A 23,996-nucleotide genomic window follows, 5' to 3' on the forward strand; every position below is an offset into this window, starting at 1 on the left:
ACTGACCCTCTCCTTCCCATAAATGCAATGCCAAACTGTCATGTAGGATGACCGAGAATATATTGTACTCATGGCCAAGTGTTTCAAGGACGCCTCACCTCATAAACTCCCCCTAAATCACACATATATACCGACTACAGCAATATGTAGCTCCAATTTGGTTTTTGGGAGTGGAGTATGAATTTAATATCCACTTTCGGGCCAAGAGTTTGGCTACTCCAATCCACCTACAAATCCAAGAGAATGAAGATGAATGATGACACTATGGGAATCCAATGAAAGGTATTTAGGACCAGAGCACTAATCTTGCTTATGGGGATCCGTTTCACGCCCAAAAACACCCCCTCTAATGAAAGGTATTTGGGAGAAGAGCACCAATATAATATCCACACTGCCGCGAAATATCTAAAAGGCCGTACATGCAATACTAACAGGACTTATTTCCTGACGTCGCCGTATAGGGCTCAGATAAAATAAGAGTGTTAAAGAAGGCGCAGGAAGGAACATGCATTTTTTTGGGGCAAATGCTCGTGAAAAGTAATCTAGAGGAAATCTATTCTTTATTACAAAGATTGAGGCCTTTTTTCACCCATTTCTTTTTGCATCTGAATAGGCCCACGCCTTGGGGTCAATACATATATTTTGTTATTTATTTACAACCGCACAATATGAGTCCCAAACTTCTTTGGCATCGGTGGTAAATTCCATATTGTACACTGTTTCCCGATAAGTTTAAGCTTCTTTCATACTTCGTTCCGTTTAATTTCATACCATCTATTGGCTACTCCCTACAATGTTATTGCATACATTTTACAGATGGTAAACAAGCCCCATACATTTTGTGTGTCTGGCAACTAAGCACTCCTGACTTTATCAAAACTTGGCTACATCGCGTTCTCCAAAACAATTTTTTTTCTTTCTCTTGCTCTCATCTGGATTCTAATATTTACCGGCACTTGCTCCCCTCCTGTCACCTTGTGGCAAGGTCATAGACAAAAACAAACCCCCCACCAATTTAAGAAAAGATAAAACAGCCTTATTCCCTGATACCAAGTTGACTCCACAGATGAGAAGATACATAATTTTCAAACTCTGGTCATCGAAAGGGTAGATTTCTGGCACAATACAAAAATAAGAGTGCCCAAAATCCAGAGAGTGAGAGAAAGGCACACAGAGAACCCGCTTTAACCAAAGGAAATATAAATATATAATAAAAGCGTCTAAAACGGCAACAATGGTGGTGGCTGTGAGGGGGGCTAACAAACTGATGAGAGCAGCAGCAAGTCAAAGTGCTATAAAAAATGTATTGTACGCGACTGCCACTAAATACTCAATATCAGTCGCTAAAGAGTCGTTGTTGGGAACAAAACCACCTCAGTTGGTATATTCAGATTTTTTGCAAATAAAACGCTACAAGTAAGTTACAAAAATAAAAAAATTGTTATATTGCCCAACAAAACAGAAAAAAATGGGCATATGAGTGGTTTTTGGAAACAATTGTTTTTTGTACATTGAGGAAGTGTATATTTATGGTTAAGTGCAAGCCGACACAAGTGTTGAAACCGAATTTAAAAATGAAGTAAAGAAAGATTTTGTAATTTTTAGCGAGCAATTAGATAACATTTTAAAGTTATCAGAATCTTAAATCCTTTTCTAAAACTCTTGGAAAAGTTAAAATTTAGCGAAATGCAGTTCGCCATAAACAACAAATGTTTTATTTTCTGAAAAGTGTTTTGTCCATATGACCTCTAACAACAGCGTAGAGGTCATTTCTCTGATCCATACTATCAACGATACCCCATGCATGTACGATGCATGCACACACACACACGCACAAAGTAGCTTTACTCTCTAATCATTGGCAAGTAATGGGGTGTTGGTCTAGTGCTAATTTCGGCAAAATGAATGAGAAAAATATTCTAGAACTTTACTTACTGGCATGGACATACTTGGGGTATCTTAAAATTCCTGTTGAGGCAGGCATTCCAATATGTAATGGCATACCTATATGCATATAATTTTTTTTAGTCTCTGAATTGAGATTTTTTTAGTCGTCTTAACATGTGTTTTTTTGCACAGTTACTGTTTTTTGCCAAATTATTGTTCTTGTTTTGTTGTATCATTTACTTTGGCTGTGTTGCCAGATGAAAAAGCGTTTACTGTCGATCGGTAAAATGAATCGATTAGTTGGATATCAAGCAATTAGTATCGGATATATTAAATACTAAACATACGAAATTATATTCTATAATTTGAATTCTTCTTATACATATATCGCTGTAGGTATTAGAGATTGATGAATATATATATTTTTTTATTTATCTGAAAGAAATAACCTGTTTTGCGGTAATATCCAGTTATCGAATTTAAATGCAATCGCTGTTACATTCCAATAAATACAGTTAAGCTCAAGGCGTATGTATGTATTCGCATTTTTTATAAATTCTGACATTACGCTTTGTTGCATTCGTCGATGCGACCATTTGATAAATACTCCGTGGTTAATCTAATTTAATGTTCTATTATTTAATTTTATATAATTTACAACACGAATGCATTGAGGTATCGTTGAATATTTGAAGACTTTGGAGGGAGATGCTTTCAGGTTCTGCTGGGACTATTAAGGGGTGGAAAGGAATTAGGTGATCGATCGCTGATAAACGCCGATTGTTCTATTGAATCAGTAAACCATCCCCTGTGCGTGCATCCTGGATGAGACGCTTTCTACAATGACCTCGCGAATGAGGCGTGGGCTGGTGCCGTGGGTTTTGGGATAACCAGGACCCCATGGCCGATTGTTCCGGAGGGTATGAGATGCCTCATCCTGGGTTTGAGGAAGTATTATACCAGACTGCTAATAGCGAAGCCTTGATTAGTCATTGCAACGTCAAATCTCTAACATCGCGCTCGACACTGGTTGAGGCGGAATTTTGCAGGATCTGAGGTGACGAAAAGGAGTTGGAAACAGTGGAGCAACTCATCTGTCATTTCGCCACCATTGTGAGCAGAATACATAGGTTAACACTTATTTCTATACCTGGATTGTCCACAGGCACTTACTAGTAGTTCATTCTAAAAACTAAAAAATTTTAAATAGTACTAGTAGTTCATTCTGGAAACTACAAAATGTTAAATAGTACCAAAAAGTTACTTTTTGGACCTTAAGTGCCCTTAAGTGGCAAGTGTCAGGTGCCAGGGGCCCTCCCTTTTCAAAGGCCTTCTAAAGGCTCAATAAGTAATATAAGCCGACTCGTGTCCAAGGATTCTTTATCTAAATATGAACTGATATTGCCCCATTAAAATCCCAAACGACTTGTATAAAGCAAGTTCAAATTCGATCGACTAACAAGCGAAAATCCTTATTTTAGAGTGATGCGTTTCTGCAAAAAAAATGATAGATTCGAATACTTAAAAAATTCTTAGTGCATCAAAAGGTAATAATCGGTCGCAGGGATACTACGGTATTCTTCGGGTGGAATAAGAGCTAAAGTACTGACTTTTCCATTTCATCGTTGTTGTTGTAGCAGTTTATTGTGTTCTATCTTTCGTCTGTTTGATTCTGTTGAGTGTCAATACCCAGGAACTCTGCGATTAAGATGGGATCTGGGTCTGAGTCGAGTGGGTCTAACCGGGCGGTCCCTGGTTACAATCGGGACATATATCTTGCACGTCGGCATCAATCCTTGCTCTGTAGGAGTTGAGGCTGCTGTATCTGCCGAAACGTAATTGAGCCAGAACTACTCTGGTTTGTCAGGGGAGGTCAATTTCATCAGGTGCAATGGGAGCCGGTCGTTCTCCAAGGACAATATTCACCCGGTAGCCATTTACCGCATCTGCTACCGTGTCTGCATGAATGTTGTCTAGATCTGCTTGACATGTCTCTTGATTTAGAGGTTCTCTCTTGTAGCGCTAAACCTCACGCTCTATATCATGTAGATCTACCTTAAGGCTTCTGGACGGTGGATATCTATCCACAAGATGATGATTTGGATGGTCTCTGCGATAACAGCTCAAAAGGTATTGCTTAGACAGCATGTAGTTATGTTTTTGCACTGGTAGGATCATTGTCTCCTGATGGAGGTGGTCCTCATGAGAACTGAGGAGACAGCCCAGCGCAGTTCGGAGGAAGGCATTCTTACAGATCTGAATATTATCCCAGTGCGTGTCACAAAGCTAACGAGACCACACTGGCACTGCATTACTTACCACAGACCAGCCAATTGCTTTGTACGTGGTCAACAAGGTTTCTGCACCCCAAGTGCTGCCAGCAAGTGACTAGAGGACCTTGTTTCTACTTTTGACTTTATCGCAAATTGTTGTGGCTTGTGGGGAGAATGTATAAGAGCTGTCAAATGTGACGCCAAGTATTTTGGGACACTTGATGGTCGAAATGATTTCTCCATCGACCATCACAGTCAGCTCAGTATTTACCTCACGCGTATTTGTAGTGAAAAATGTTGCTGGAGATTTGGGTGTAGATATCTTTGGATTTCTTGCAGCAAAATATGAGGCAAGTTCGTTGAGGTAGACGTTCAACCTATCGTAGATATCAACAATAGGTGGGGGGCCTGAGGCCCTGATCGTACAATCGTCCGCATATGATACGATCTCTATGCCATCTGGAGGGGGTGGAATGGAGGATAGGTAGAGGTTGAACAGTGCCATATATATCACCCCACCTTGAGGAACTCTCTGTTTCACTCTACGGTGCTTCGAGTTCTTATCCCTAAATTCCACAAATGACTGGCGACCACACTGATATATATATTGGGTTGCCCAAAAAGTAATTGCAAATTTTTTAAAAGAAAGTAAATGCATTTTTAATAAAACTTAGAATGAACTTTAATCAAATATACTTTTTTTCCAAAGCAAGCCAAAAGTAACAGCTGATAACTGACAGAAGAAAGAATGCAATTACAGAGTCACAAGCTGTGAAAAAATTTGTCAACGCCGACTATATAAAAAATCCGCAATTACTTTTTGGGCAACCCAATATATATATATTTTTTGGGTTGACCAAAAAGTAATTGCGGATTTTTTAAAAGAAAGTAAATTCATTTTTAATAAAACTTAGAATGAACTTTAATCAAATATACTTTTTTACACTTTTTTTCTAAAGCAAGCTAAAAGTAACAGCCGATAACTGGCAGAAGAAAGAATGCAATTACAAAGTCACAAGCCGTTGAAAAAATTTGTCAACGCCAACTATTTGAAAAATCCGCAATTAGTTTTTGGGCAACCCAATATATATATATATATATATATAGTGCCCCTTGTTCTAAAGTAGGTTAGGTTAGGTTGCCATGCCTTTATGGACATACCCGGCTTGTTTTCCACTCTGAAAACTATGAAGTTACCTTTAAAAAGAAAATTTTTAAGTTAAGAATTCCGTGCTACTTGTTCTAAAGTAACAAATCGTTTGGCGGATGTTTCTACTCCTCGAATATTCTTCCTTATTTCTGCAACTCACCTACAGAGTAGCCCAATACCTTGTTTATTCAACTTATCAGCTAATCGAATTTCAGTTTTAACCATATAGGAACTTAATTCAAGTGGCTCAATAGTAATGATAATAGAACGCTACGTCAGATTGTATTTACATTTTTATAGGTGAACAATCGTCATAAGACGTAAAACTGTGAGCTAAAAAGAACTGCCGACGATTGCATTCGTTATCAGAAAAGTGTTTCCATGCAATTTTACGAGTATATTTGTTTTTGTTACCATATTCTTAGTCTAGAAATTTCATAGATCAGCTAATAACAAATTGATTTATGTCATAGATGGTACGCCATGGAAACATATTGCAGAATGTTATGGTAGTTGTCCATTCCGATTCATATGAAATGTTAACTGAAAAAATTAAGGATATATTGAAGTTAGGTTAGGTTGAAAAGAGAGTGCAGATATTAAACCGCCCCATGCCGCTATGGACATACACCTAACCCAGTAATCGGCTTGATGTGCGCTCTAAATACTAAAAAGTAACCTCGAAAAAGAAAATTGAAGTTATGAATTCCGTGCTACTTTCAAATTCCTTATTGTTTTACATACCCCCTAAGTGCCGGTGTCTGTTAGCCGCGAAAGCCGGGCAATGACATAGGAAATGCTCCAACGTCTCATCATCTTCCCTGCAAACCTACACTTTTTGAAGTTAATAAATACAATTCACCTTACAACTGACCTTCAATGAATCATCGATTCGATTAAATTTTCCTTTTTTGATTTTAATAAAATTTTTGGCGCCATCTGTGCTGTGATGCTTAGGCTTAGTGTCATTGCAAGGACAAATAAAACAATATAGAGGGAGTATTACCCATTCATATATTCAACTACAATGAAAACTGAATATGCGCAGTACATTTTCCCGGCCTAAAATGCCAATATACTCATTTCTCTATAGGTATTCATTCATAATTGCTCAGGTCTACCAGAAAAACTCAACCAAGAGTAGAGTTTACATAATCAACGCCTAAAGTTTATCAATAGTTTCAATAAACTTCCAAAGGTAGCAGGCAGTTTGTTTTGTTTGCTTCCAGTCAAAAGTCCAATAATTAACTGAAACCTTATCTTTTTGCAATAAACACCTACTCAGTCATTTGTTTGCTATTTTTTACAATTTTAGCTCCACCATGCCTATCAAGTCCATTCATGCTCGCCAAATCTTCGATTCTCGCGGTAATCCCACCGTTGAGGTTGATCTTACCACCGAATTGGGTCTTTTCCGTGCTGCCGTACCCTCTGGTGCCTCCACCGGCGTCCATGAAGCTTTGGAAATGCGTGATGATGACAAAAAGAATTATCACGGCAAGAGTGTCTTGAAGGCTGTCGGTCATGTCAACAGCACTTTGGGTCCTGAACTCATCAAGGCCAACTTGGAAGTCACCGACCAGGAAGCTGTCGACAACTTCATGTTGAAGTTGGACGGTACTGAGAATAAGTCGAAATTCGGTGCCAACGCTATTTTGGGCATCTCTTTGGCTGTCTGCAAGGCTGGTGCTGCCAAGAAAGGTGTGCCCTTGTACAAACACATTGCCGATTTGGCTGGCAATAAGGATATCATTTTGCCCGTTCCTGCCTTCAATGTTATCAATGGTGGTAGCCATGCTGGCAACAAATTGGCCATGCAAGAATTCATGATTTTGCCTACGGGTGCCTCCAGCTTCACTGATGCCATGAAAATCGGCTCTGAGGTCTATCATCACTTGAAGAAGGTCATTAAGGATAAATTCGGTTTGGATGCCACCGCTGTCGGTGATGAGGGTGGTTTCGCTCCCAACATTCAATCCAACAAGGAAGCCTTGAACCTTATCAGTGATGCCATTGCTTTGGGTGGCTACACTGGCAAAGTTGAAATTGGTATGGATGTTGCCGCCTCTGAATTCTTCAAGGATGGCTCCTACGATTTGGACTTCAAGAACCCCAACAGCGACAAAGCCCAATGGCTTGCTCCCGCCAAATTGACTGAAATGTATCAGGAATTCATCAAGGACTTCCCCATTGTGTCCATTGAAGATCCCTTCGACCAGGATCATTGGGATGCCTGGACCAATATCACCGCCAACACCACCATTCAAATTGTCGGCGATGATTTGACTGTCACCAATCCCAAGCGTATCCAGACTGCCGTTGAGAAGAAGGCCTGCAACTGCTTGTTGTTGAAGGTCAACCAAATCGGCACCGTCACCGAGTCAATTAAGGCCCATTTGTTGGCCAAACAAAATGGCTGGGGCACCATGGTCTCCCATCGTTCCGGTGAAACTGAGGATTCCTTCATTGCCGACTTGGTTGTTGGCTTGTCCACTGGTCAAATCAAGACCGGTGCTCCCTGCCGCTCCGAACGTTTGGCCAAATACAATCAAATTCTCCGCATCGAAGAAGAGTTGGGAGCTGGCGCCAAATACGCTGGCAAATCTTTCAGAAAACCCCAATAAATCAGTGTTGCTTGTGACTAATTGATAAGTACATAGCACAGAACATCTCATTGTTAACTCACACATCATACATTGTTAACACCATTAATTAAATGCCACAATTCCAACAACTGCAAAAGAAAAACCTAAGTTGATCTTTGGTTCATGCTGCAAGATGACATGATACCAAAACAGTTTGCTTTGGCGCTCTTCATGCCATTTTGCTGCATACATACATAGGTATTTATTTTTTTCAAAATTATCCACTCTTGAGCTATTTCACCACAATATTTATGGTAAAGTTATCAACTGCTAATATATGAACGTATCTAAAGTTTAAACATAAAACAAAAAGTGTTAATTCTCCATGTAGTTCGTTGTTGTCAAGAAGAGTTTTAATACAAAATGTATCCATCACAATGCCATTGTAACTTTTTTGGAATAAGAAAAGATTTGGTATATTTTGAAAAACTGCAACCAAACAACAAAGACATAAAATTGTTAATTTATAATTAGTAGTTTTAAGCAATTATAATCACTCTTGGGTGATTATAATAAAAATAACAAAAAAAAAAAAAAAACATCCAAACAGAATGTGTTTTCTTTATAATACAAATGGAAGGGAGTTTAATTTTCAGCAGCTTATTTTCCCTTAGGGCACATTTTGTCTTTGCTGTATTGTGACTTGTAGTTGGATTATGGAATGAACTCTTTACCCAGCTGCTGGTAACTGATACTGGGGGCTATGAGCAAATCGCAGAAACAAATATTGGGTTGCCCAAAAAGTAATTGCGGATTTTTCATATAGTCGGCGTTGGCAAATTGTTTCACAGCTTGTGACTCTGTAATTGCATTCTTTCTTCTGTCAGTTATCAGCTGTTACTTTTAGCTTGCTTTAGAAAAAAAGTATAAAAAAGTATATTTGATTAAAGTTCATTCTAAGTTTTATTAAAAATGCATTTACTTTCTTTTGAAAAAATCAGCAATTACTTTTTGGGCAACCCAATAGTTTCTGACCGATGGTAGAGTTTTCATCGACGACTGACTGTCCAACTGACATTTCGACCGGGCAGCCGCTGCCGTATCGACATCGTCGGCAGTGCCTTCAGGGACCTCCGACTGAAAATTCTGCACCCGTTCAGAAGCCTGTATGACTGCCCGATTTCAAGGAAATCAATAAAGAATACTGCCCCAGTTTCCCCATCCCGGGAAGGGCGGGTATCTCCAGCCGGTATATCTCTTTCTGGGACAACACCATCCAACGGGGCAACAATGAAGGATTCATCTGGTAAATTATCTGCAGTACCGCATATACCATTCTACCACGCCGCATCTCCATCGTCCAGCAAAACGGAGGAGTGAACAAAGTTTGGGGAGCGACAGGTTCCTGACTCTCTCACTTTAAAGGTAATCTTCGTTGTCACATTTAATATATAGGTGCAGAGGCTAAGATCGAGTATGGCAGAGAGAGCCTCTTTTGGGACACTTCTTTTTGCCCCAGAGATCTGTACCGCGCAGTACCCTGAATCGTCGAGATCATCCTGTGAAGGGTACCGTTGTCCTATGCCCGATATGTGAGAATGGGCCGAACTACTGCTGCTGTTGTTGTTGTTGTTGTTGTAATAGCAGTGTATTGTACACCGAGGCGGCAGCCCTTGCCGATGAAGGATTCCAACGGGTCAATCCGGTACGTACAAACGGCTGCCACGGGATTGACTGCTGTTTTTGTAGCAGTGTGTTGTGCACAGAGGCGGCAGCCCTTGCCGATGAAAGACTTCTTCAGGTCAATTCGGTACGTATAACCGCCTGACGTAAACGTCCGTTGTACCGCCCTTAGACTAAGATCCCAATTCCTTGCTATAGATTTGCGTAAGGAGTAGACCGCATTTAGTCCCGATTCGACCCTATTCTCGACATGCTTTTTCCAGTTTATTTTCTGGACAAAAATAACACCCAAGTACCAATTTTCTGGAGAAAGCAGCTGCTTCTCTCAATCCAGGACGGACAGCTCCCCTGAGACAATATTCAGCTTTCAAGCTCAGTCTTCTGGGGTTTCTGCCAATTCCGTTGGTCTTAGCCCATCCTAACAGCTTCCTCACGGCCCCCTGAACGAGGTATAGTAATAGTAGAGAGAAATCGCCTTCCCACCATGATCACGACGACATCCACCTAGGCAACAATTTTCCCTCTCTTCCTATAGAAAGACCTCAGAATCCCATTGATAACCAGAAGTCACAAAAGAAGAAATAAAACTCTTTGTCACAAAATTGTGGGGTTTGCACGTCCATCAAAGCGTCATGTATGGACTCCAACTAAGCCTTATCAAAAAAGAAGGACGGGAAAAATGAAGTCGGAAACATGAGTTAACCAACCAATTAATATGGAACACTGTCAGCGGACCGACATTTAGTGTAAGCGAGCTTATATCCGCCTACAAGCGAATGATCGAAAGGGTCCCAAATCACTTGCCAATTAGTTTCTCTCTGGCCTATAAGATGAATGATGTGAGACTGATTGGACTGGAGTCCTTGGGTTTTTTTTTTGGCTAGGTTTCCCCTGCTACGGGATTAAAACCACCCTTACATTCCGCAAGTGAGTTGCAGCCAGTAGCTTGGGCGTCTCAAAGCTAGAGTGCGTCGAGGTTCCGTCGCTTCTCAAATGATTTCATACTCTGAGAGAATCTGGAGGGTTCATTAACCCTCCCACACTCTATCAAAATCATGAAGAACCTTATCAAACGGCCGTGCTTTAGACTAAGCGTTCTGATTGGTCGAGACGGTGTCTGATACATGTAATCATTAGTCTCTCCAGGGTCTTTAATGTGAAAAAAGACACTGATTGTTCTGAAGTCCTTGGGTAAAATGTCTTGGTTTTCCCACCTTCGTGGGGTGGGGTGATTTTAGCCCTATTACCCGCTACCTAGTCGGGCGCAATAGCTTGCTTGTGTCAAAGCTAGACTTTGTCCAGGTTCGCCTCTCATATTTCCCAAAGGGGTTTCGGATTCTTAGAGAGCACCCTGGGAAACCTGGAGGTTTTATTCAGCCTTTCTATTGACCCGCAAAAATTGGCTTTGAGACCCTCGAAGACGATTTTATATCACAGCTTGGTTTTATTAGCCCTACTAGCCGAACCGGGCCCGCTCCACTGCACCTTCTTTAAATCTCCAATATGTTTTTAGGGTTGGGACACTTTGCCCTGAATTTGTATATCGAATTCGTGCCACTGTAGCATATGTCCGCATATAACGCTGAACGCCTGCGTTAAAATCTTGGCGATAACATCGGACAAAATTTAAAGTGGTGGTGATCCCCTCTTAATGCTGGCGAAATTTTCCATGCATGGCCATGTAAAACTTTTTCCCCAAAGAAATGTCGCACTGTGGCATGCCATTCGGACTCGGCTACAAAAAAAGTCCCTTATCATTGAGTTTAAACTTGAATTGGAAAGCTTTCAGAGTGACCCTTCTCGGTTCCTGGCTAAAATTTTACTTCATTCCCAAATACCTTTCTTTTGAGTCCTATATTATCGTATTCGTATATATTGTATTTCCGGTTTAGAGAGACACTTGGTCCTTAATGTGAATAGACGCTTAGTGCCTCTCAAATACATTTTATATGAGCCCCATAATGGCATGATCGGTAAATAAATTCTGCTTGAGGGTGAGATGGACCCCAGGGACTTTGTCCCGAAAATAAGTATCAATTTCCCGAAAATCACTCAATTTAAACATCAAATAGCTTTTATATGAAAGGGAGGTGTTTTCGGGTGGGGCAGTTCCTCAAACATATGGCTCTTCAATTGGATATCAAATTCGTTTTTTTTCTCCCAAGCCCCTTTCGTTTGAGCTCTATATTGTCGTGATTGGTCTATATACCTATTTGGCCACCCAATCTCCGAGATCTGGTGGTTTTGAAAATTAGGGTAATGATAATTGTTTTTTTTTGACTCAAATATGGATATCAAATTCGTGCTGCACTCCCAAATCCATTTAATGTGAGCCTTATATTGCCATGGTCAGTAAATATGAAATGTTTGAAGGGTGTTTTGGGGCTGGGGCGCCCACCGGCACTTGGCCCTGAAAATAGATATCAAATTCGTTTTTTACTCCCAAATATCGTTGATTTGAGCTTCATATTGCCATAATCGGAAATTAAGTTCTGTTTATGGGGAGCTTTGGGGAGTACCCCCAAACACTCCAAAATTGGATATCAAATTCGTATTCTACTCCCAAATACCTTTCATTTGAGTCCCATATTGTCATAATTGGTCAATCAACCTATTTGACTTATTTTTGGAAATGAAAGCGCCACCTAGACTTGAACACAAATTTATATGTCATATTCGTAATCTACTCCCAAATACCTTTCATTTGAGTCCCATATAATCATGATGGGTCATATGCCCATTTAAGGTGTTTTTGGGCGGTAGGGTGACCCCCTATACTTCCATCTCATTTTGTATGCCAGCCCAAATTTTAATACTATCTTCGTATTCTATTTTCCAATAGCTTTCATTTGATATCCATATTGTCTCGATCGGTCTACTTTTGATTTTGGGTGGTGTTTTTGGGTAACGTGGGAGGGCCCGCCCCTTCTGAAATCAACAAATTATAAAGCCTATATCTCCTTCCTCCTTCAAAAAAAAACTTTTTTAGGGGGTTTTGAATTCGTACTCTTCTCCTAAATACCTTTCATTTGAGTCCCATATTATTCCGATCGGTCCACTTTTGTTTTTGGGTAGGACTTTTGAGGTAAGGGGAAGGGTCCGCCCCCCTTCCGATATAAAAAAATTATATAGCCTATGTTTCCTTCCAGGCCAAATCTAGTAGCTCAAGAAGTCAAGACTCAAGATCGGTTTATATGGCAGCTATAACAGGTTATGAACCGATTTGTATCATATTTAGCACAGTTGTTGGAAGTGATTCCAAAACACCACGTGCAAAATTTCAGCCAAATTGGACGAGAGCTGCGCCCTCTAGTGGCTTAAGAAGTCAAGACCCAAGATCGGCTTAGCACAGCTTTTGCAAGAGATACCATAACATCACGTGCAAAATTTCAGTCAAATCGTACGAGAATTGCGCCCTCTAGAGGTTGAAGAAGTCATGACCCAAGATCGGTTTATATGGCAGCTATATCAAAACATGGACCAATTTGGCCCATTTACAATACCAACCGACCTACACTAATAAAAAGTATTTTTGCAAAATTTTAAGCGCCTAGCTTTACTCCTTCGAAAGATAGCCTGCTTTGGACAGACAGACGGACGGACAGACAGACGGACGGACATGGCTAGATCGATTTAAAATGTCGCGACGATCAAAAATATATATTCTTTATGGGGTCTCAGACGCATATTTCGAGGTGTTACAAACAGAATGACGAAATTAGTATATCCCCATCCTATGGTGGAGGGTATAAAAAATGCCATAAAGACAGTAGCACCCATGATTTGGCGATTTAATAACAATTTCTTGCCAAGTATTTTTTGTATGCATAATGAGTGAACAAGGTGTCGTATGACGTATGGCAAATCTGGACATAACTATCAAAAAGTAAACATACGCACCCATGTACAATAAACTGAATAAGGAAATATTTTAACTTGTTGATGTGTTAGTGGTTTTCGCCTAAAGGCTGGTACTATATTCGTTTTTCATGGGTGAAAACACATGTTTTTCACGGTTACTGTTTTGAAACACACAAAAAATCTCAATGACAACATAATACTTTTATGAAAATATGTAATGAGGGAATGTTCTATTGAATGAAATCAGCAAGTTCTTTTGCTTCAAAATGTATTATCTAAAAAAAGAAATCAGAAAAAAATATAGTACCACCCTTAATCGCGGACTTTATGGCGCCCCTTTTTATACCCTCCACCATAGGATGGGGGTATACTAATTTCGTCATTCTGTTTGTAATTACCCGAAATATTCGTCTGAGGCCCCATAAAGAATTGGGTTGCCCAAAAAGTAATTGCGGATTTTTCATATAGTCGGCGTTGACAAGTTTTTTCACAGCTTGTGACTCTGTAGTTACATTCTTTCTTCTGTCAGTTATCAGCTGTTACTTTTAGCTTGCTTTAGAAAAAAAGTGTAAAAAAAGTATATTTGATTAAAGTTCATTCTAAGTTTTATTAAAAATGCATTTACTTTCTTTTACAAAATCCGCAATTACTTTTTGGGCAACCCAATAGTTCATATTTTCCGACCATAAGTAAATGCATTTTTAATAAAACTTAGAATGAACTTTAATCAAATATACTTTTTTATACTTTTTTTCTAAAGCAAGCTAAAAGTAACAGCTGATAACTAACAGAAGAAAGAATGCAATTACAGAGTCACAAGCTGTGAAAAATTTGTCAACGCCGACTATATGAAAAATCCGCAATTACTTTTTGGGCAACCCAATTTATATATTCTTGATCGTCGTGACATTTTATGTCGATCTAGCCATGTCCGTGCGTCCGTCCGTCTGTCTGTCGAAAGAGTAAAGCTAGCCGCTTGATTTTATTTTATTTTATTGAAATTTTGCACATAGTGTTTTGATAGCACTTCCAATAAATGTGCTAAGTATGATTCAAATCGGTTCATAATCTGGTATAGCTGTCATATAAACCGATCTTGGGTCTTGATTTCTTGAGCCTCTAGAGGGCGCAATTCTTATCCGATTTGAATGAATTTTTGCACGAAGTATTTTGTAACGATATCCAACAACTGTGTCAAGTATGGTTCAAATCGGTTCATAACATGATATAGCTGTCATATAAATAGATCTGGGGACTTGAATTCTTGAGCCTCTAGAGCGCACAATTCCTATCCGATTTGGCAGAAATTTTGCATGACATATTTTATTCTTACTTTTAATAATTTTATCAAATAAGGTTCAAATCGGTTCATAACCTCATATAGCTGTCATATAAACCGATTTGGGATCTTGACTTCTTGAGCCTCTAGAGATCGCAATTATTATTCGATTTGCCTGTACGACGGATCCTCTCATGACCATCAACATACGTGTTTATTATGATCTGAATCGGTCTATAGCCCGACATAGCTCCCATATAAATCGATCTCTCTATTTTACTTCTTGAGCCCCCAAAGGGCGCAATTCTTATTCAAATTGGCTGACATTTTAAACAGGTCTCCAACATATAATTTTATTGCGGTCCAAACCGGACCATATGTTGATATCGCTCTAATAGCAGAGCATATCTTTTCTTATATCCTTTTTCGCCTAAGAAGAGATGCCGGGAAAAGAACTCGACAAATGCTATCCATGGTGGAGGGTTTATAAGATTCGGCCCGGCCGAACTTAGCACGATTTTACTTGTTCCATTTAACCTTAACCATGGCTTGCTTTACTACAGAAGGCGGCACCGGATGCCATGAGGGATTTTGCTTGGCTCCGTGTGGCCGGCATACAGTTGGCATATAGGTAGGGTGGTGTTCACTCCTAAGGCGGGAAAAATGAGCCATAGCCCAAGGACTATGAGTATAAGCGTTTGGTCTTGAAGACACTTGAGGGACTGTTGTATGTGAACATAAAGTAACTTTTTAATGAGATAAGATTCCATAATGTCACTGGAAAATCATATGAAAAGTTTCAAATTATCGACATTAGACTTTTCTTCATGGGTATATGGAAGATTGCACTTACCTTTAACCTTAAAATAAAAATCCAAATTTAAAATTTCCATTATTTTGATAAGTAATTACATGATTGTGTACATTAAAACGTACCAGTTGGCATGTGTACAGATTAATCCCAGATAATAACAGCTAGAATTTTTTGAAGTTCAATACGCATTTCAAATTTCCATTACAATTGTTTATCAAAGAACAAAGATCACAAATCATTAGTCTGGCTCTCGAGGCAGAGAAAATGGCATTTAAAAAAAAAAGAGTTCAAATAGTGTCAGTATTTTTCAAATAAGCATTGAATGCGGTAGCGTTGAAATAAAAGCGGCTTAAAAACTCCAAAGCAAAGAATAACTAAAGGAGAAAAACATGTTTTTCGATTTGTTGCAAGGTTTATTGGATATGATTTTGGGCTTGCTGCCATTTGGTGGTAGGATATGAATAGAAATTCCCTTTTCCATCCTTTGTTATTTTAGTTTTTGGAAAAATTTAAATCATACATCATTTATTATTGTTTTATTTTTCTCTTTTCGTCAGGTGGTGGCGATGGCGGTGATGACTCCGAAGAGTCGTAATTATATTTCCATGCCAAATGCTCATCGAATGTTCCAGACCTCAATTTTAACTATACGCCTGAGTGATTTTGGCTTGTTTGAGTCATCCATTTCATTTATTTTCATAAACATCAACGATTTAGTCAGAAACTGGAAAATTCCCTTACATTGTCCCCGCAATGGACCAAGTTATTGAGATGTTGGTTGATTTTATCAACAATTTTTTTCGAGTCGTAAGTGGAATTTCAGCAGCTGGGTCACCTAGTAAGTAGTTTTTCTTTTATAAAAAACGAAGAGATTTTAAAACTCTTAGCAAATGTGAACTTTAATTAATAGCGTCAGGCGATGAACCAGATTCTGATGAAGTTGAAATCATCAACTCCAAATCCTAATACACCACTTGATGTTATATTCATATATATATAATCTTTATATGTTTTTGAAATTCATTAAATATATTTATATATATTTATTCATAATATATAATTTAAAATGTGTGTATATATAACATTGTAATATTTATATATATATATTTTCATAAAATACATATAATTTTGCTTTATATATTATCATATGAATAAAAACATAACTTATTACATTTTTTTTTACATAAAATACTACTTTTTGGGATTTTGTTTCTTCCAATTTTTTTTTTTAGTGAAAAGCAATTTTTGTATGGGCTGTTGCAAAGGGGTGTTCTGGAAGGCGGTTGGTTCTCTGCATTTTCTTATTTGCAAATCGATTTGTATGTCTTATAAGGAATTAATTAAAATAGTTTATGTTTCTTCTTAAGTTCTTGCTTTTTCCATGCGGGTAATTCATCGAATTGATAGAAGGACATGTTGAATAGGGAAACAAAGTCATCATGGGTTAAGTGTACCTAGAAGATAAAACAAATATTTTATTAATTTTTTTAAGGAAACAAGTAAAAGCGTGCTAAGTTCGGCCGGGCCGAATCTTATATACCCTCCACCGTGGATCGCATGTGTTGAGTTCTTTTCCCGGCATCTCTTCTTAGGAAAAAAAGGATAAGAAAAGATTTGCTCTGCTATTAGAGCGATATCAAGATATGGTCCGGTTTGAACCACAATTAAATTATATATATGCGCCCTTTGGGGACCAAGAAGTAAAATAGAGAGATCGATTTATATGGGAGCTGTATCGGGCTATAGATCGATTCAGACCATAATAAACACGTATGTTGATGGTCATGAGAGAATCCATCGTACAAAATTTCAGGCAAATCGGATAATAATTGCGACCTCTAGAGGCTCAAGAAGTCAAGATCCCAGATCGGTTTATATGACAGCTATATCAGGCTATGAACCGATTTGAACCTTATTTGACACAGTTGTTGAAAGTAAGAATGAAATACGTCATGCAAAATTTCAGCCAAATCGGATAGGAATTGTGAACTCTAGAAGCTCAAGAAGTCAAGTCCCTATATCTGTTTATATGACAGCTATATCAGGTTATGAACCGATTTGAACCTTATTTGACACAGTTGTTGAAAGTAAGAACGAAATACGTCATGCAAAATTTCAGCCAAATCGGATAAGGATTGCGCCCTCTAGAGGCTTAAGAAGTCAAGACCCAAGATCGGTTTATATGACAGCTATATCAGGTTATGGACCGATTTGAACCATACTTGGCACAATTGTTGGATATCATAAAAAAACACGTCGTGCTAAATTTCAAGAAGTCAAGACCCAAGATCGGTTTATATGACAGCTATATCAGGTTATGGACCGATTTGAACCATACTTGGCACAATTGTTGGATATCATAAAAAAACACGTCGTGCTAAATTTCATTCCAATCGGATCAGAATTGGTCCCTCTAGAGACTCAAGAAGTCAAGACCCAAGATTGGTTTATATGACAGCTATATCAGGTTATGGACCGATTTGAACCATACTTGGCACAGTTGTTAAGTATCATAACCAAACACGTCGTGCAAATTTCATTCCAATCGGATAAGAATTGCGCCCTCTAGAGGCTCAAGAAGTCAAGACCCAAGATCGGTTTATATATCAGCTATCAGCCAATTTGAACCTAACTAAGCACAGTTGTTGGATATCATAACAAAATACGTCGTGAAAAAATTTATTCCAATCGGATAAGAATTGCGTCCTCTAGAGGCTTAAGAAGTCAAGACCCAAGATCGGTTTATATGACAGCTATATCAGGTTATGAACCGATTTGAACCATACTTGGCACAGTTGTTGGATATCATAACAAAATACTACGTGCCAAAATTCATTCAAATCGGATAAGATATGCGCACTCTAGAGGCTCAAGAAGTCAAGACCCAAGATCGGTTTATATGGCAGCTATATCAAAACATGGACCGATATAGCCCATTTACAATACCAACTGACCTACACTGATAAGAAGTATTTGTGCAAAATTTCAAGCGGCTAGCTTTACTCCTTCGGAAGTTAGCGTGCTTTCGATAGGCAGACGGACATGGCTAGATCGACATAAAATGTCACGACGATCAAGACGAATATTTCGAGTAGTTACAAACAGAATGACGAAATTAGTATACCCCCCATCTTATGGTGGATGGTATAAAAATTCTATTATATACAAATGAAATTGTTGCGCTTTGTTTGTTCCATTTCAGCCAAATCGGATAAGGATTGCGCCCTCTAGAGGCTTAAGAAGTCAAGACCCAAGATCGGTTTATATGACAGCTATATCAGGTTATGGACCGATTTGAACCATACTTGGCACAATTGTTGGATATCATAAAAAAACACGTCGTGCTAAATTTCAAGAAGTCAAGACCCAAGAAGTCAAGACCCAAGATCGGTTTATATGACAGCTATATCAGGTTATGGACCGATTTGAACCATACTTGGCACAATTGTTGGATATCATAAAAAAACACGTCGTGCTAAATTTCATTCCAATCGGATCAGAATTGGTCCCTCTAGAGACTCAAGAAGTCAAGACCCAAGATTGGTTTATATGACAGCTATATCAGGTTATGGACCGATTTGAACCATACTTGGCACAGTTGTTAAGTATCATAACCAAACACGTCGTGCAAATTTCATTCCAATCGGATAAGAATTGCGCCCTCTAGAGGCTCAAGAAGTCAAGACCCAAGATCGGTTTATATATCAGCTATCAGCCAATTTGAACCTAACTAAGCACAGTTGTTGGATATCATAACAAAATACGTCGTGAAAAAATTTATTCCAATCGGATAAGAATTGCGTCCTCTAGAGGCTTAAGAAGTCAAGACCCAAGATCGGTTTATATGACAGCTATATCAGGTTATGAACCGATTTGAACCATACTTGGCACAGTTGTTGGATATCATAACAAAATACTACGTGCCAAAATTCATTCAAATCGGATAAGATTTGCGCACTCTAGAGGCTCAAGAAGTCAAGACCCAAGATCGTTTTATATGGCAGCTATATCAAAACATGGACCGATATAGCCCATTTACAATACCAACTGACCTACACTGATAAGAAGTATTTGTGCAAAATTTCAAGCGGCTAGCTTTACTCCTTCGGAAGTTAGCGTGCTTTCGATAGGCAGACGGACATGGCTAGATCGACATAAAAAGTCACGACGATCAAGACGAATATTTCGAGTAGTTACAAACAGAATGACGAAATTAGTATACCCCCCATCTTATGGTGGATGGTATAAAAATTCTATTACATACAAATGAAATTGTTGCGCTTTGTTTGTTCCATTTCAGCCAAATCGGATAAGGATTGCGCCCTCTAGAGGCTTAAGAAGTCAAGACCCAAGATCGGTTTATATGACAGCTATATCAGGTTATGGACCGATTTGAACCATACTTGGCACAATTGTTGGATATCATAAAAAAACACGTCGTGCTAAATTTCAAGAAGTCAAGACCCAAGAAGTCAAGACCCAAGATCGGTTTATATGACAGCTATATCAGGTTATGGACCGATTTGAACCATACTTGGCACAATTGTTGGATATCATAAAAAAACACGTCGTGCTAAATTTCATTCCAATCGGATCAGAATTGGTCCCTCTAGAGACTCAAGAAGTCAAGACCCAAGATTGGTTTATATGACAGCTATATCAGGTTATGGACTTATTTGAACCATACTTGGCACAGTTGTTAAGTATCATAACCAAACACGTCGTGCAAATTTCATTCCAATCGGATAAGAATTGCGCCCTCTAGAGGCTCAAGAAGTCAAGACCCAAGATCGGTTTATATATCAGCTATCAGCCAATTTGAACCTAACTAAGCACAGTTGTTGGATATCATAACAAAATACGTCGTGAAAAAATTTATTCCAATCGGATAAGAATTGCGTCCTCTAGAGGCTTAAGAAGTCAAGACCCAAGATCGGTTTATATGACAGCTATATCAGGTTATGAACCGATTTGAACCATACTTGGCACAGTTGTTGGATATCATAACAAAATACTACGTGCCAAAATTCATTCAAATCGGATAAGATTTGCGCACTCTAGAGGCTCAAGAAGTCAAGACCCAAGATCGGTTTATATGGCAGCTATATCAAAACATGGACCGATATAGCCCATTTACAATACCAACTGACCTACACTGATAAGAAGTATTTGTGCAAAATTTCAAGCGGCTAGCTTTACTCCTTCGGAAGTTAGCGTGCTTTCGATAGGCAGACGGACATGGCTAGATCGACATAAAATGTTACGACGATCAAGACGAATATTTCGAGTAGTTACAAACAGAATGACGAAATTAGTATACCCCCCATCTTATGGTGGATGGTATAAAAATTCTATTATATACAAATGAAATTGTTGCGCTTTGTTTGTTCCGTATAGACCCAAAAACGGCTTAACCGATTACCTTGAAATTTTCACAGATTTGGTAGGTTGGTTTGGAAGGAAACAGTCTATATAATTTTTTGGTATCGGAAGAGGGACGGACCCCCCCTTGCCCCAAAAGTACGACCCAAAAATAAAAGTAGACCGATCGGGATATGGGACTCAAATGAAAGGTATTCAGGAGCAAAAAACGAATTTCAAATTAAAATTGGGTCCAAGTAATGGGGGAGCGTCGCCCCAGCACCAAAACCCTCTAAAATAGGTTTATTTGACCATCATGACAATATGGGACTTAAATGAAAGGTATTCGAGGGTAGATTACGAAGGAAGGAGGAATGGGCTTTACAATTAGTTGATATCGGAAGGGGTCGGACCTTCCCCCGTTACCCCAAAAACACCAACCAAAATAAAAAGTGCACCGATAAGGACAATATGGATATCAAATGGAAGGTATTAAAGAGTACAATACGAATGTGGTATTACAAATTGGGTCCAAGTATCCAGGAAGTCGCCCTAACCCCAAAACTCCTCGAAGCAGACAAATTTAATGTTCCTATCAAAACGGGGCTTAAATGAAAGGTATTCGGGAGCAGATTAATAATCTGGCATACAATATCAGATCGTAGTATAGGGTCATAGTCATCCGCCCCGCCAAAACCAAAAAAGCCCCAAATGGACGTATTAACCAATCACGACTATATGGGACTCGGTTAGTTGTGTTTGTTCCGTAGACTCAAAAACGGAAGAACCGATTTTCTCTTCTTCTGATTGATAAATGTCCGGCGGTCGGTCGGTTATTGTTGTTGTAGGCACATTTTCATGTGGAGGTGGCGATCTTCACCAAGGTCCTGTATGTGAGCAAACTCGTTCCAAGCACCGATCGTCGCGGCAACAGGGTGGTCGTTGGTTATTTAAAAGCGCCAATAATTCGCCTTGTCATATCGAGCATCATAAGCAAGTATTTGTGCAAGAGCCGGTGCCGCTCAGCCGCTCATTGAGATTCTCAGCTCGATATCGCGACTACCGTTGCAGCATTCCAGCTACCCGCAACCTGTGGACGCTCCCGGTAGCACGCAGCTAAGCTTCCCGTGACAGCAATGAACACCACACAGATCGGAGCTAAATGTTCCAACCTCGAATAAAATTTGAAAAAAAACAGTGCCGCCAACCGACTAGAACCAGGGACAGGGATTCTTTTTGAAGCCGACACTAACCAGTAGCATCGGGGCAGGCATCTCGAATCTTTTCGAATTTTAATAACAAGTGGAATGGCCAAATGAATATATCCTCCCTTTAAGAAATTCGCATCTAACTTACCTCTCTTTTCAGAGGATTAATCTCCTCTGGCAGCAAATCGATTTCTTGTTGCAATATCGCAATGGGATATTTCTGATGACGATCAAAATCTTTTTGGTTGTTCAAAATGGAAGGAGGTAATTTGCCATTTTCTCCATTCAAGGGAGCAACACCATTGCCATTGGTAAGACTTGGTGAACCTTTGGATAATATTTGGCGTGTCTGTTCATAATTTACATAGCTCTGCAAGGAAAAAATTTTAAAAAATATAAAAATAAACCAATATTTTTAGGGCTTACATTCCACAGGTTTGTGTTCCAGTTATCAAAAAATCCCTTAAAAACATTGGGCTCATCATGTTGGCGTATCACCCCAATGGCTGTGGTCGGTCGCCGTGCAATTGGCACCGTTTCCAAATAATTCTGAGCCATACTTAGGTATTTGTCTTTCTCATAGGTGGACACATTTTTGCCCAGCCACACATAGCTAATGATGCCTGCATCTAAAATGTAAGCACACTCTGGCGACAAGTCCGTTTGATCATAACCTAAAATCTCCTCGCAAAAGAATTTATTGCGCAAAGTCCAGACCGCAAATAGTTGTGCTTGGAATCGTGGTGTCTTTGTGCTGGGCGATGTAAGATATTGAGTGTTGCCAGTTACACTACCATTCGAGTTGATGGGCGAGGGGCTACCCATGCTGGAACTACCGCCATTGCTGGTATTCAATGAATTGTGACTTTGATTCAATCCATTGAGTATAAGACTTTGGTTCATGAGATTTGTCACGGAACGCCAGAACTCTTTGGGTTCCTTGCCCTCCAAGGCCAAGGAACTCTCACCCAATAAAGCACCAACATTTTTGGCCAATTCACGAGCATCGCCGGTTGAAGATTGGCCACACCATACCCAGACATGTTGTGATTTAACCACATAGCATTCTTTGGATGACATAGAGACCAGCGGATAAACTTCCACAGCCTTTGCATTGTAGGTAGAATCACCATAGACTTTCAATATTAGAGTGTCCTTTTCCTCATGTCCATTGGTTATGATGGTGTTGTTGTTATTATTACTCTGTATGACTGGAATATCCTTTTCGCTGAGTAGTATAATAAGTTTCCCCTCAAACATTTGCAGGAAATGTGGTGTCTCATCGTATTCACCCATTTGAATGTACATGGACTTTGAATTTATCGATTCGAAAAGATTTATAGCAAATTTTTCCGCTTTGCTGGTGATATCGGCAGAAGCCTCCGAACCATTCCATTGGTAGATGATGTGTTTGATGCCAACACTTTCACTGTCATTGGGATTCATGGACCAACTCTGAGGGGGGGAGAAAAGTGGGGAAATGCAGTTTATGGGAAAAATATAAATTTTAACAAACCCTTACCACCACCGTGTATTGGATCACATATGCATTATGAGTGTTGAAGTAGACTGCTTTTGTGGTTGGCATTTCGATCACTTGATCCTTGGTAATGCGATAGATTTTACGCTCACCCGTGCCATCATCTATGAGTTGAGTTTCGGCAGCCATTTTGGGTCTTTGACACAAAGTCATGGAATCGAATTTTCCCAATATGGTGGAAATTGGTTTCATATGCATATCATTGCTCTCGCTATGCCAAGAGGGAAAAAGACGTATAAATTCCGAGGGTTCGTGACCTTCAATGACCCGTATAACAGGAGTGCTATAAGGATATTTTTTCTAAAAAGTTTATAGAAAATTAAAAAATTTTAAACTTTTGAAGAGTTTTCATTTC

The 23,996-nt window shown here is 39.2% G+C and overlaps 2 protein-coding genes and 1 long non-coding RNA gene across 5 annotated transcripts in view; 2 read left to right on the top strand and 1 right to left on the bottom strand.

Annotated features, from left to right (window-relative positions):
* Positions 1 to 1,308: 1,308 nt before the first annotated feature.
* Positions 1,309 to 8,474, top strand: LOC106081708 (enolase). 2 transcript variants are annotated; one of them, XM_013243867.2, is made up of 2 exons: positions 1,309 to 1,416; positions 6,626 to 8,474. In XM_013243867.2, the coding sequence occupies exon 2, from the start codon at positions 6,633 to 6,635 to the stop codon at positions 7,932 to 7,934; it is 1,302 nt and encodes a 433-aa protein (XP_013099321.1). In that variant the 5' UTR covers positions 1,309 to 1,416; positions 6,626 to 6,632; the 3' UTR covers positions 7,935 to 8,474. The 2 variants fall into 2 exon arrangements, with proteins under 2 accessions (XP_013099321.1, XP_013099322.1); XM_013243868.2 differs by lacking the exon at positions 1,309 to 1,416 and adding an exon at positions 6,432 to 6,508.
* A 7,349-nt stretch (positions 8,475 to 15,823) lies between these two features.
* LOC106081707 (uncharacterized) lies at positions 15,824 to 16,543 on the top strand. The gene is made up of 3 exons (XR_001220396.2): positions 15,824 to 15,982; positions 16,090 to 16,370; positions 16,443 to 16,543. It is a non-coding gene; the product is annotated as an uncharacterized LOC106081707 (long non-coding RNA).
* Positions 16,544 to 16,645: 102 nt separating this feature from the next.
* LOC106081720 (villin-like protein quail) overlaps positions 16,646 to 23,996 on the bottom strand; it is a 75,323-nt gene continuing 67,972 nt past the window's right edge. The window contains exons 5-8 of one of the 2 annotated variants that reach the window (XM_013243888.2): positions 23,624 to 23,941; positions 22,528 to 23,556; positions 22,250 to 22,471; positions 16,646 to 16,986 (exon numbers count right to left, since the gene is read on the bottom strand). In XM_013243888.2, coding sequence (XP_013099342.2) covers positions 16,873 to 16,986; positions 22,250 to 22,471; positions 22,528 to 23,556; positions 23,624 to 23,941 — 1,683 coding nt within the window. In that variant the 3' untranslated portion in view covers positions 16,646 to 16,872. The remainder of the gene's footprint in view (positions 16,987 to 22,249; positions 22,472 to 22,527; positions 23,557 to 23,623; positions 23,942 to 23,996) is intronic. The other variant, XM_013243889.2, reaches the window with a different exon arrangement.

This window comes from Stomoxys calcitrans, chromosome 3 (genome assembly GCF_963082655.1).
Source record: "Stomoxys calcitrans chromosome 3, idStoCalc2.1, whole genome shotgun sequence".
NCBI lineage: Eukaryota > Metazoa > Arthropoda > Insecta > Diptera > Muscidae > Stomoxys > Stomoxys calcitrans.